Raw genomic sequence first — 13964 nt, 5'->3', positions numbered from 1 at the left:
GGTGTTTATTTTATTTTATTATTTTTAAGGTTGGCTTGTCAATGTATGTCAATAATATTGCAATTGACTGAATCTGAAAAAAATAAACTGATTTCACTTCATATGGATGAACAAACCAATGAAGAAAATATGCTAAAATACAACTTAAGGTCCAATTCAAGTAATAAAGACTATTTAAAATCATATATACCAGACCCAGACCAGTACACAACTGTTGAAGAAGTATCTCTGTCTATAGTTGGGCCTCCAAAACAGGTAAAACATCGTAAATCTAAATTATTTAACATAATTAAATATGACGTACTAATATGTTAAAATATGAATTGTTTAGCCAAGTGATCTTATACTTGTCAATTCTACAAAACAAAATTTAAGAAACCTATCATTAGCTGTATCAGCAGGAAAAGTAGCTTGTTTGGTTGGACCTGTTGGGAGTGGCAAAAGTGCTTTAGTACATTATTTAGCAAATATTACTGGTTTGTACAATTCAATAAATTATTTATTAACTTTTATACTAATGTTTTTGTATTTTATATTAAGAGGACATAATACCCACATTAGTTGTTTTTGTCTGACAAGTGTGTTGTATGGCAAATGTATGCTCAGAAGTTTATGTTTAGCTTCATTAGTGTGAGTAGAGTGAATCAACCATTATAAAACTTGTTAAGAACATTATCTGTGTTTGTATGGCGGTATTTTATGATAGTTTAGTTTTTAAGTGAGTTATGAACATTTAAAATTGCACTATTTTATATTCTAAAACTCACTAAAAAAATTAATCATAGTAAAAATCGACATACGATCACATATAATGATTTTACCATTAAGTTTCCAGGTCAGTGACACTGCTGAGTTCACAAATGCTAAGCTCTTGTCACTAACCATTACTTTACAATTTACTCATACTTATTGTACTATGTAGATTGTAAATAATTTTATGAATAAAAATCATTAAATTTCATAATAGATTAATTCAACCTAGTTTTTGAAGTAACGGTGCTAAACTTTAACTTTTAAGCGTACATTTGCTATGTTACGCATTTGAGACAACTAATGTGGGTGTAGTGTTGTCTTAAACATTAATTATTTCTTATTATAAACTTTTAAAAATATAAAAACTAATATATTTTATAATATTCAACAGCAGAATTTGCTAAAATAACACACAATATTTATTATTAGTTTATCTAACTAGGGATTTTCTAGCTTACTATTTTACTAAAAATAATTTAAATCATTCCATTGGGTGATCATGAAACAGTTAATTAAGACTTACTTAATTTGACAATATTTAAATGTATGAAATTATCATATTACCATTACTATTAGGTATATGTTAAATAATTGAGAATTTAGTTCATCATTGAATTATACTCCCGAAAAGACTGTGACTGTTTAGCAGTTTATACTATTGTTTTTTTTTTTTGTATTAGGCTGATCCTGTATATTATACAAATAAAATAAAAATGTTATTGTATTGCTAATAGTAAAGCTTTTCTTTAATATGTAAATAGGACATACTGATGAAAAATTACTTACTGTTCAACTGGGTGATGAAACTGATTCTAAGATGATGTTAGGATCATATCATTGCACAGACATACCTGGAGAATTTGTTTGGCAGCCAGGAGCTCTAACAAAGGTTAGTTGCTATGAATTTTGTTACCTATATTATCATTATTATTAGCTTGAAATAACAAAAAATATTTATCTTTTAAGCAATGCATTCTTATTGTGTAAGGGTTATATATCAGTATGACATAATTAGATAATTACTCAAATAAAACTTTAATTTTATATAAATCATTAAAAAAAAAAAAAAATCTTTTACTCTTTTTTAATATTTAGGCTGTAACTGAAGGAAAATGGCTATTGCTTGAAGATATTGATTCAGCTTCTAGTGATTTGGCAGCTGTTCTCGTCTCTCTTGTAGAAAGTCGATCACTAACTGTTCCTGGATTTAGAGATCGACTTATTCCAGCTACTGGATTTCAACTGTTTTTCACTCAAAGAGTTATAACTACCACTAGTGGTTACTATCATAAACAAAACATTGCAACGGATTTATTAGGAAAACACTATATCCAAATAAATGTTGAACCACTTAGCAAAAACGAACTAATTGAAGTTATTGAAATTAAAGTAAATTCCAATTTTTATCATTAATTATAATATATTATATGAATTATAAATTAATATGATTATATTTTGTTAAAAACAATTTTTTCAGTTTCCTTTATTAAAGACAATTGCCCCAAAAATCATTGACGTTTTCTTATTATTTTCTGCTGGATTTCATAATAGTGATGCTATGTTAAGTTTAAAAAGAAATGGAAGATTAACTTCTACGAGAGATTTGATGAAATGGTGTGCAAGAATCGTTAAAGAATATGATGTGACATCGAGCGAATCAGCTTTAAAAGTAATCCAAGATGCAATTGACATATTTTGCTGTAGTGCTGCAAATCCAAGTACATATATTACAAATTTAAAATATAATTTAATTAATTAGTATCATTTAAGGATTTGATGAATAGCCACGTGACATTTTAAAGCTGACATCTTAAAGTACAAAAGTAGTTTGATTGTACAATGATTTTAATAACTTACTATAGTATTTCAGAATTTTTTTTTATCATCCTAAGTATATGTATGTGCTTAAGATGATGGTGTGATTTAAAATTAATATATTTTGTAATTGTATATATATTATAAATTATAATTGAGTAAATTGATTAGATTGGCGACTCACATTATATTGCCAAAGAAACCAAATTTTACATATTTTAGATCAACCAATTTTTGTATCTTTTTTTATGCAATCTTAAAACATTAATTTGTAAAGGTTCATGGTTTTTTGTTTTTTTCATTTGTTTATAACAAATTAGTGAGTATTAATGTCTAAAAATAAAACGTTACAACACAGTTTATCTATTCTCTTCTATTTAGTGTAAGCATTTGGTAAATATTTTATTTGTTAGTTTACCCGCACGTTACCATTTTTCTATATAATATTATTATTACTCAAGAACATTGTTGTTACTGTCAAGGGAACACTTAAAACTATTAAATTCTTTGAATTATAATATATGTAAATTTATTTAATATTTAAAATTTTAATTCTTATCAAAATGTAATTTAATTTCGTTATACCAAACCCCTTAAATATTGACAGTCTTCTTAAATAAAACCTTCTTATCTATTAAAATAATCATTAATCCTATAATCCGGCACACGAGAGAACTCAACTGGGTGGCAACCACAATGCGTTGACGCGTTACCACCAATTCCCCAAAGTAGGGGAAACGGTTTACTTATCTCGTGGATTGTAGTATAGAACACACATTAAATGTCTTATACTTAAATATATTTATACCATTTTAATGATAATATATTAAAAACAACTATCAATTCTTAATTTATTAATTTAGTTATTTATTAAAGGATTCAAACAGAACGCGTTAAAGCGTTAAATGGTTCGTCGACGTGGTGCTTTCATGCGTGTGAATAACGCGGCGTTGTAACAAATTAAAAAATAACGCTTTCTGTTTGACGGAGCCTTTAATGTGTTGCCTATTGTATTTAAATTATTTTTTTATTTTTTTTCAGAGACAAGACTTGAACTTGCTTGTCATGTTGCTTCTTTAGTTGGTGTTGTGAAAACTAAAGCAGAATTTTTTTTAAATGAGTATAAACCAACTGTTGTACTTGATGAGAAACACTGCATTGCAGGTCGAGTTACATTACCTCGCACTGGTTCTTTTTTAACAGACAATGATATGTAAGAATTCAATGTTTTCATTTTATGATAAAAGAAGTATTGCTGTGTATAAGTAAATAAACTACAGGGGTTTGATTTTATAACGGCTGCAAAAAGGGTGTTAAGAATATTTCGTTATACCCAAAATTAATTTTTTAATTTTTTATAATAGTTATAGCGGATTAAGTAATTTACACATACTTGTTATATATTTATAACTATAAATTACTAAATATTACCCAAAAATAATTATCATTATTTTGTTTATACTATATACATTTACAATTCCATATTATTAACCTAACAAAAAGTGCAAAAAAAAAGTATCATTAAATTGAATAGTATACACTTTAAACTACACGAAAAACCGTTAAGACAGCCCCAACAATACTAAAAAACATAACAAATATTTATGATTTTAAACCACATATTTTCATGATACTATTTTAAAGACACATGCAATTAATAAATTACACTTATAATATTTGAAAAATACATCTGATAACAATATTATATGGTCGCTATATAACATTCAAATATATATATTTATATAGTATCTAAATTGTATTTCGTATTAGCCAATGTTTTCGTTATATCTGATATTCTTATAACTTAAAGCTAATCATTTAGTACATACAAATTTAGGGAATTTTTCTGGAACATTGAAATTAATGTAGTTTTAATATTCAGCCAATATGTATGACGTGATGGATGATACTATCTATTGTTTTCATGTTTTCAATCATAAGAAATTGAAATCTTGAGTTTATAGTCTGTTTAATTATTTTTAAAAATTAAATGCAGGTAATCGTTAAAGATAAAAATCAAGATTCATATACAGGGTGATTCATTTATCATTGAACACTCATTATTTCAAGAAGTGTAAATGTTTATGAAAAATTATTTTACATAGTTTCAAGTCATTTACAAAACAATGTTCTTATTAAAATTGATTGCGCCGGGGACGAAACAATAGTTAGCCCGTACGGCCCGATCGCTAATTACTTCGCGCGCTGTACTCACACACCGACCGACCTGTGTATAGATGTGTATGTGTGTGTAGCGACTCAAAGGAAGTGGACGGGGTCGCCGGGCAAGACCAGAGAGTGCTAGTGTGTGGGTGGGTGTGTAAATGTGTGTGCTTAAAGAATATTGGACGGGTACCTTACTCAAATAAATGAAAACTAAAATTAAAATGGTAGTAAATTGCGATAATATAATAATTGTTTAAATAATACACAGTGTAAATATATGGCCCTTTTGGCCTAACCGATAAAATAATATAAGCCGCCATTTGAGCTGTTACTCGTAAAAGTATAAATTTGGCCCACTGGCTCGACAATGCAATATAACATAATAAATAAATTATTAAAAAAAACTTACAATTTGTCGGTGCACGGCTGGCCAGCTGTTACCTTTGCCTGTATAATAGTTTTATAATAGACACACAACAATAATAATATAAATTCACTGGCTATTCAAGCCAGACAATAATTTAAATAGCAATAACTAAGTACAGTTATAATATGATAATTCAAAATATGATTTAAATTACGATCGCACTCGTGACAATGTTATAATATAATACTGTTTGAAATAACCCGACGATTAGCGTTGCGGTATATGTCAACAAAATAATAAAATATGCAAACGGCTATTAGAGCCGATGCTAACAATATAATATTTGTGGCGATTCGCGCCTATATACACAATGAATTATTACAATAATAATAAAAGACACTGACGGCGATTCGCGCCTACAAAGAGTATAATAATATTGTTGGCTATTCGAGCCAAAAATGTATCTAATAAAATGCCGGCGATGTGTGCCCACGTACAATTATTGCGTTGACTGTGTGCAACGAACGAACAGAACTCACTGCCGCACCGCGCCTCGCCCTTGCTGGACAATGCCCGGTCGCAGCCTAATCTAAATATTATGTGATAACTGTATAACTTATATAATCATCTTAATAATACCTATGTGTGGTCGGTCGGTCGGTACATTGCTATTGTCGCGGCGGCGACAAAAATATTATATTATATCCTTATAATTTTTAAGTTTTTTACTTTTATGAGTGATGAAACAGAGTTTTAATTTCATATTCCAAAGCAGAATATTTGTCTAAGTATTTCTAAACATAAAATTCGAATTTAGGGCAAGTAGTTTATGAGTTATAAGTTTTTAAAGTTTTGAAGAGCGAGTGGAGTGGTATGGGGTTACCCCGCGAAAATGTTTGCCAACTACTCCGCTCATCCAAACTTTAAATACTTATAACTAATAGACTACTCACCCTAAATTCAATTTTTATGTTTCAAAATACTTGGATAAATATTCTGCTTTAGAATATGAAATTAAAACTCTGATATCATTCAAAAAAGTAAAAAAATTATAAGGATAAAAAATATTTACATTTCTTGTGTTCAATGATAAAAGAATCAGCCTGTATACTTAAAAAAAAGTATTTATTTTGCCCTTCTGAGTGCAGAAAAATTAAATATAGCTTTTAAATTAAACCCCTCTAGCTTTTGTACATTTTGTATGATTTGTCCAACCAATTTAATTTTGTTATTGTATTTTGTAATATATTAGACATAAGTAGAGTCCGGATTTGTATGCACTAAAAAAGGCCAAAATAGTATGCATTTATGCATCAAAAAACTTCAAAATATGCACTTGATATGCTCTTATTTTTTTTAATAATATGCAAAAATATGCTCTTATACCCAAAATATATGCATTTTAATATATTTTTTTTAATTTCTTCCATAAATAATAATTCAATAAAATTATATGAACTTAATTTTTTAATTATAGACATCAACTTTTAACACTTATTAAAGAACAGTAAATATTTAAAAATATATTCAACAAATAAAACAAATACTTTAATTATTAAGAATAATAAAAATAAAAAATGTATTAAATCCTCTAATACCATATCTTTGGTACATATTTATGAAAAAAATACAATATAAAGACATTTTATAAAAAAAAAAACAATTTAAACCAATAAAAACATAATTTTGTTATTAATAAAAAATATTTTGATAAATAGATACAATATATGATTTTTAATTTTTATAAAAAGAGTTGACAATAATATATTTTTCCATGTGCTCAGGTGTCATATTTGTTCTTCTATCACTCAGTATATGTTTATACAGACTAAACGATCTTTCCACATCTACTGATGTCAGTGGTGCATATTTCATGTTGGCTACGAAGCAAGGGTTGAAGTTTTCTGGAAGTTGTATTTCATTGTTACCTGATATAATTTGTCCAATTCGTTCCATTACTTGAAACCCTTTATTTTTTTGATGCAATTGAGTTATTTTAGTTTTTATAATAGAACCTTTGTCACCCTGTATATTTGATAGTTCTGAAATGATATTTTTCATAATCTCTAATGATTGTACTAAAGTCAATTTAGTATCTTCTAAATTTGTAATTGCCTGAATGAGTCCAGAAAAGTTAATATTTATAAATGCTAAATCATTTTTTACTGTAGGCAAATTGAACATTTTCTTACAACTCTCTACACTTGCCGACAAATCATTGTCTAGTTTTTCTACTACAGTTTTAATACCTTCATAGTTATTTGCATTAAATATAACTGCTTCTATCCATGTACCCCATCTTGTAATAACTGGTTCAGGTGGCAATGGTAAACCGGGTAGTGTTTCTTTAAAAAGTTGAATACGGGAAGGTGACTTTAAAAAACATTTTTTTACATTGTTAATCAATTTGTTTACATTAGGGAACAATTCTCTAACTTTTTCTACTACTATGTTTAACATATGTGCTACACATGTTACGTGAACGATATTTGGGTAAAATACCTTTAATGAATCTCCTGTTTTGACCATATATGGTGCTGTATCTGATAAAAACAACCGTAGGTTTTCATCGTTTCCCCCTGCAGGTCATAATATTCTTAAGTTGTCATTAATGATTTGAGATATTGTAGAATGATTGGTTTTAGGCAGTTCTTTACATGCTAAAAGATAGGGTTGACTTGGTGTATCATGTTTTAAAACGCCAACTATTAAATTTGCTATGTAGCGGCCGTTTGTATCAGTTGTTTCGTCAACAGCAATCCAAATATCTAAGTTGCCATTAACTTCTCTGATTGCAATAATAACATTATTATAACATGGACCAAGATAATTTTTCCTTAATGTACTCTCGTCAGGAATATGCTTACCTGTATACTTCTCCAAAAAATTCTTGAATTCGGGAATTTGAAGTTTATTCCAAGGTATATTAGATACTACCAAAGCTGCACAAAGATCCTCATTAAAAACGTTACCGGATTTTGGTTTTGCATCCAATACAAATAATTGTTTTTTTTTTTAATTTCCTCTACGTTTTAGAGCACTATTATGTAAAGCGGTATCAACGTGTCGTTGTAATTGAAATTTTTTTGAGCACACAATTTTTTTGTCACAATTGACAAAATACTACAGCGCCGTCCGTGGTAAAAATGGTTTCGTCTGTTGTATTATAAAGAGCAATCCATGTTTTTATTAAAGTTGGAACAGTGCTTCGACTTTTCGGTTAGGTTAGGTTATGGGGGCACTAGTGCACAATTGACTGACGAATGACGATTATGCCCAACAACGGCAACGCGACAACACTACGCGGCGTGTTTAAAAAATATAAGTCTAATAATAAAACCAGTCAGCATTGTTGTCGATGACCATGTTGTGACTTGTGATAAACGAGATATAATTTTAACATAAACTGTCCAAAAATATAACATACGGAGAATAACATTTATTTCCCAACAATACGTAATGAACTAATAATAATTTCTACGAGGAAATTGAAACAAAATAATTGGCTTAATAAGCTTTAATACAAAATATGCTTGAATATGCAAAAATTTTCAAATATGCACTATGCAGTCATTTCTAAAGTATGCATTTATATGCAAAATAAAATTTTTTCTATGCATTATCTGTTACACAAATTGTCCACATTTCTTACTCCCATCGAAACGCATACACTCATTACAAATATGTAAATGCATACAAATCCGGACTCTAGACATAAGTATAGTATAATTTTTTTTTCAGATCAAATTCTTCAAAGTTTGCTTTAACACGCGCATCTTCTTGTCTTTTGGAACGTATCGCTTGTTCAATTGCTACTAAAGAATCTGTATTGCTTGTCGGTGAAACTGGTACAGGAAAGACATCAACACTTCAACTATTAGCAAAACACACAGGAAATAAATTAACTGTTTTAAATATGAACCAACAAAGTGATAGTGTTGATCTCATTGGAGGATATAAACCAGTTGAATTAAAGATTATTATAAAACCAATTAGAGAAGAGTTTGAAAATCTTTTTCGAGCAGAGTTTAATATTGAACAAAATAAAAAATTTTTGGGCCATATATCAGTAAATTAATCATCATAAACATATTATATTGTTAAACTAATAATTTAAAATTTTTTTCTAGACTTGTTTTAATAACCGTGAGTGGAATAATTTGATAAAATTAATGAAACATGTTTTACAAAAAGCCATAAAAAAAAACACAAAGAATAATAATCCTGTTAAACCTTGGTTGGAGTTAGATGAAAAATTGAAACGTTTTGAAGTTCAATTAAAACATTGTCAGACTGCAATGGCTTTTGCGTTTGTAGAAGGAAGTCTTATACGAGCTGTTAGAGAAGGTGAGGCAATAGAAATTACATCTAAATCCATAGCAGCATATATTTATTGTATACATTTTTAGGATACTGGGTTTTATTGGACGAAATAAACCTTGCTTCAGCTGAAACATTACAATGCTTATCCAGTTTACTTGAATCTGATGGAACTGTAACTATATATGAAAAAACTGATTCTAAACCTATATCTAGACATCCAAATTTTAGATTAATGGCTGCTATGAATCCGGCTACAGATGTGGGAAAAAAAGATTTGCCTCCTGGCATAAGAAACAGGTATTGTCTATTAAATTACTAACTTGTAATTTAATATTTTATTTCTGTTAATTTATTTTTTTTCAGATTTACAGAATTTTTCGTTGAAGAGTTAACAGATCGATCTGATTTAATTACTCTAACAGCTTGCTATTTATCAGACTACTCTGCTCAAAAATTAAATGCTATATCTAAATTTTACTTAATTGCCAGACGTGAAGCCGAAAACTTTTTAGTTGATGGCACAGGGCACAAACCTCATTACAGTTTGAGAACTTATTGTCGTGCATTGTCTATAGCATCCTCAAATCCATGTCAATCTGCTCAGAGATCGTTGTATGAATCTTTCTGTTTAAGTTTTCTTACTCAGTTGGACAGTTCCTCTCATAAACGCGTTGAGTCATTAATAGCTATTACTATGTTTGGTGAAAAATTGATTCAAGGAGTTATTAATCAACCTATTCCAAAACCTTTAATCAATACAGAGTTTTTTATTCATTTTGAAGGTTATTGGATTCATAAAGGAATATTAGAACCTTCAACTTCTGAAAAAGTATGGACATAAAATTTAAAATTAAATATGTTTGACTAAAATTGAAATATTTTGCAGTATATTTTAACAAATAGTGTTAAAAAGAATTTACGTGATCTTGTTCGAGCTGTTTCATTGAGTTGCTTCCCAGTCTTAATTCAAGGCGATACTTGTGTTGGAAAAACAAGTCTAATCACTTATTTAGCAGCAGCATCTGGTAATGTTTTAGTACGTATTAATAACCACGAACACACAGATTTACAAGAGTATATTGGTTCATATTCTGCTCAATCTATTACTGGTCAACTAGTTTTTAAAGAAGGTTAGTAATGAATATTAGTACATTGGTTTTGTAAGAGTTATTCTGTTAAATTAATTTTCTTAAACTTTTTTAAGACGTACTGTAGTATTGCTTAAATAAGTAGTTATCCATCAGTTCCACACCAGGGTTTTGGATGGCAACTTGTGTCATTACTCCACCATATTTTGTCCATTTATACTTCTATACTTCTATTAATTATTAATTAATATTACCTTTATTCAATTTTAAACTATGTTCATTTTTATAGGTGTTTTGGTTGAAGCAATGAGAAAAGGTCATTGGATTGTATTAGATGAGTTGAATTTAGCACCAACTGACGTGTTAGAAGCTTTGAACCGTGTGTTAGATGATAATCGTGAATTATTTATACCAGAAACACAAACTACTATCAAAGCTCATCCTGGGTTTAGAATATTTGCTACTCAAAATCCTCCGGGTTTATATGGTGGTCGTAAAGTAAGTTCATAATTATTTATTTAACTCCAAGCCTTGTAGTTGTTATTAAAATATTAAGGCTTATACATATTAGAAAAATAAATAGAACATAAGTAAATTACAGTCAAAACTAATACAAATATATTCAAAGATTGAGAACTGGTTTAAAATTATCATTCAGAATTATATTTCTGATTATATACTAAAATAAGATTGCAATTCTCTTCACAATTTTTTAGTATATAAAAATGCATCATCAAAATAAATATTAGAATATTAATTTTATTTATGTTCAAACAAATGTCTATTGCTTATTACATTAAGAATATGGTAAATTTATTCTTGATAAATGTTAAGAATTTTAAAGTATTTTGCATATTATGATATGATACTATAGTAATATATAGTTCAAAAATATTTTTGACATAATTATAATGATTAGTTTTAATTTTATGGAAAACAATTGATTGTAGACTTGTATTTTTATGTCTAGATATTATCAAGAGCATTCAAAAACCGTTTTATTGAAATGCATTTTGATGAGATTCCAGCCGATGAGTTGGAAACAATATTGTTTCAACGCTGTGAAATTCCTTTGTCGTATTCTAAAAAGGTAATTTCAGTTATGAAAGATCTACAATCAACACGAAAAGGAAGTGCTGCATTTGCTGGAAAACATGGTTTTATAACACTAAGAGATTTATTCAGATGGGGTGAACGATATCGTTTGGCAAAGGAATCAGATAATTATGATTGGAATCAACACTTAGTAGATGAAGGTGAGAAATTTTTTAATTTTTTTTAGTAACAATAAAATTCATTTTTTTCTTACTTTTTATTACATTTATATATTTTTTTTAGGTTTTTTAGTATTAGCTTCTAAAGTTCGTAAACCAGAAGAGGAAAAAACTATATTACACGTATTAGAAAAACATTTCAAATGTTCACTCTCTTTAGATAGATTATTTACATGTGAGATTCTTTCATTAATTACTATATTTTTATATTTTTGTTTTAAAAATAAAATAAAATTGTTATAGTAAACGATGAAACATCACCGATAACTCGCCATATACTTAAAAAAATAGAAATATTGCCTACTGGATTTAAACATGTTTATATGTCCAAAAACATTAGAAGAATGGTGGTACTTGCTTGTAAGTATAATATTATGATTTACAAAGAACATATATATGGTACTTATGCATGGATACATACATATAATAATACTTATTATTTGTTTTGATATTAGGTAAAGCAATTGAGTTCAACGAACCCATATTATTAGTTGGTGAAACTGGCTGTGGTAAAACAACTGTGTGTCAAATGATTGCTGCAATCAATGAAAAAAAATTATTAACTGTTAATTGCCATCAGCATACTGAAAGTTCAGACTTTCTTGGCGGACTAAGACCTGTTCGAAATAGAGAGCAAGATAATGATCAGAGGCTATTTGAATGGGTTGATGGACCATTAATAGAATCAATAACTCGTGGCCATATGTTTTTAGCTGATGAAATTTCTTTGGCTGATGATAGTGTTTTAGAACGTTTTAATTCATTGTTAGGTTAGTTTTTAATAAATTTGAAAATAGTACCTAATTAATAAATAATAGTATTAAACAAATAACTATACATTGTTCAATTTCCAGAACCGGAAAGGAAACTATTACTTACTGAAAAAATTGGTGATGATAATGGTGAATCAGAACTTGTTGCACACTCAGAGTTTTGTTTTGTTGGTACAATGAACCCCGGAGGTGATTATGGCAAGAAAGAAGTATGTTAAAGAAAAAAAAATACTAGATAACATTAATAAATATTTAAATGCAATTTTTTTTTTATATATTTTTATAATTAATGGTTTTAGTTATCGCCAGCACTTAGAAATCGCTTAACAGAAATTTGGTGTGAGAGTTGCTCTGATGATGATGATCTTGTTCAAATTATTAATCACAACTTTTCGAAATCTGATGATAACAGTTTATTTTTGAGTAAATCGATGGTTGATTTTGTTAACTGGTTAAAATCTGTTGAAAAATTAAAAAGGTAAGCAATTTTTTATAATTTAAGTATATGTAATTATTAGTTTTAAATATTTTATTTGGTATACAAATTATTATTAGTTTCATCTATATCATTAAAAATAGATCTGTTACACTTACATTTACTGTCTTGTCTATCTCATGCATCACAGGGTGTATCAGTGGAATATTTATGGTTTCTTGCACAATTTTGAGCTTCTACGTGGATTTTTAATCAAAAACAATTATTCTCATTTAATTTTCAATTGCCATTCATAATCTTGTTTTTTGCGTCAAATGAATCCTTTTGAAAAATTACGTTTAGTATTACTAAATTATAGGGCTTATTCTAAGGATTTTTATCAACTGCGCATTTTTTTTTTAAATAAGCCTATAAAAATAAAACTAATAATCTCTAAATATAATATCAAAATATAGTTAAAAATGATAACATTTTTAGCTTTAAGGTGGAATAATTTAAAACTTAACCTATTATGAAGAAACAAAATAAACATTCACGTTTAAAATATTTTATTTTAATTAACTCTTTACTTTTTTTATAATATTTATATACATAACACAATATTAAATCTTTTTTTTTAAATTTTTGTTCAATTTGCTCTTCAGATTTTCTTTTTGTTGCTTCCATAAATATCCCACTAAACCATTCTTGTTCTTTGGCTTTGGGCGTGTCTTTAATGCGGCGTTCATTTTGGTTTAACCATATTTCATATTTGTATTGCTGATCTTGGGTCCCAATTTTGAAGAGCAGGCATGATAAAATGAACAAAAAGATATTCATTTTCTTTTTCAACATGCAAGCATTGACGATTTATTGATTTAAGAATATTGCCTTTAACTTATTAATCGTTCAACGTCAGCGCTGTGAGGTTTTGCAGCTATAACACGAGCAAGTAAAATACTAATATTTTTAAACTCGTTGGACCCAGAT

The 13964-nt window shown here is 28.1% G+C and overlaps 1 protein-coding gene across 1 annotated transcript in view; it reads left to right on the top strand.

Annotated features, from left to right (window-relative positions):
- The window catches only part of LOC132937074 (midasin), a 34330-nt gene that overhangs the window by 1558 nt on the left and 18808 nt on the right, over window positions 1-13964 (top strand). Inside the window, exons 3-20 of the mRNA XM_061003903.1 lie at window positions 30-255; window positions 332-476; window positions 1515-1642; window positions 1849-2142; window positions 2231-2471; window positions 3610-3781; window positions 8843-9170; window positions 9232-9448; window positions 9511-9721; window positions 9788-10253; window positions 10311-10554; window positions 10802-11010; window positions 11483-11768; window positions 11851-11961; window positions 12030-12146; window positions 12242-12556; window positions 12641-12768; window positions 12859-13037. Of these exons, the coding sequence (XP_060859886.1) occupies window positions 30-255; window positions 332-476; window positions 1515-1642; window positions 1849-2142; window positions 2231-2471; window positions 3610-3781; window positions 8843-9170; window positions 9232-9448; window positions 9511-9721; window positions 9788-10253; window positions 10311-10554; window positions 10802-11010; window positions 11483-11768; window positions 11851-11961; window positions 12030-12146; window positions 12242-12556; window positions 12641-12768; window positions 12859-13037 (4017 nt within the window). The remainder of the gene's footprint in view (window positions 1-29; window positions 256-331; window positions 477-1514; window positions 1643-1848; window positions 2143-2230; window positions 2472-3609; window positions 3782-8842; window positions 9171-9231; window positions 9449-9510; window positions 9722-9787; window positions 10254-10310; window positions 10555-10801; window positions 11011-11482; window positions 11769-11850; window positions 11962-12029; window positions 12147-12241; window positions 12557-12640; window positions 12769-12858; window positions 13038-13964) is intronic.

The sequence above is a fragment of the Metopolophium dirhodum genome, chromosome 1, assembly GCF_019925205.1.
Source record: "Metopolophium dirhodum isolate CAU chromosome 1, ASM1992520v1, whole genome shotgun sequence".
Classification (NCBI taxonomy): Eukaryota; Metazoa; Arthropoda; class Insecta; order Hemiptera; family Aphididae; genus Metopolophium; species Metopolophium dirhodum.
Note: the sequence above shows the minus strand (reverse complement) of the source record. Positions and strands in the feature narration are given on the sequence as shown.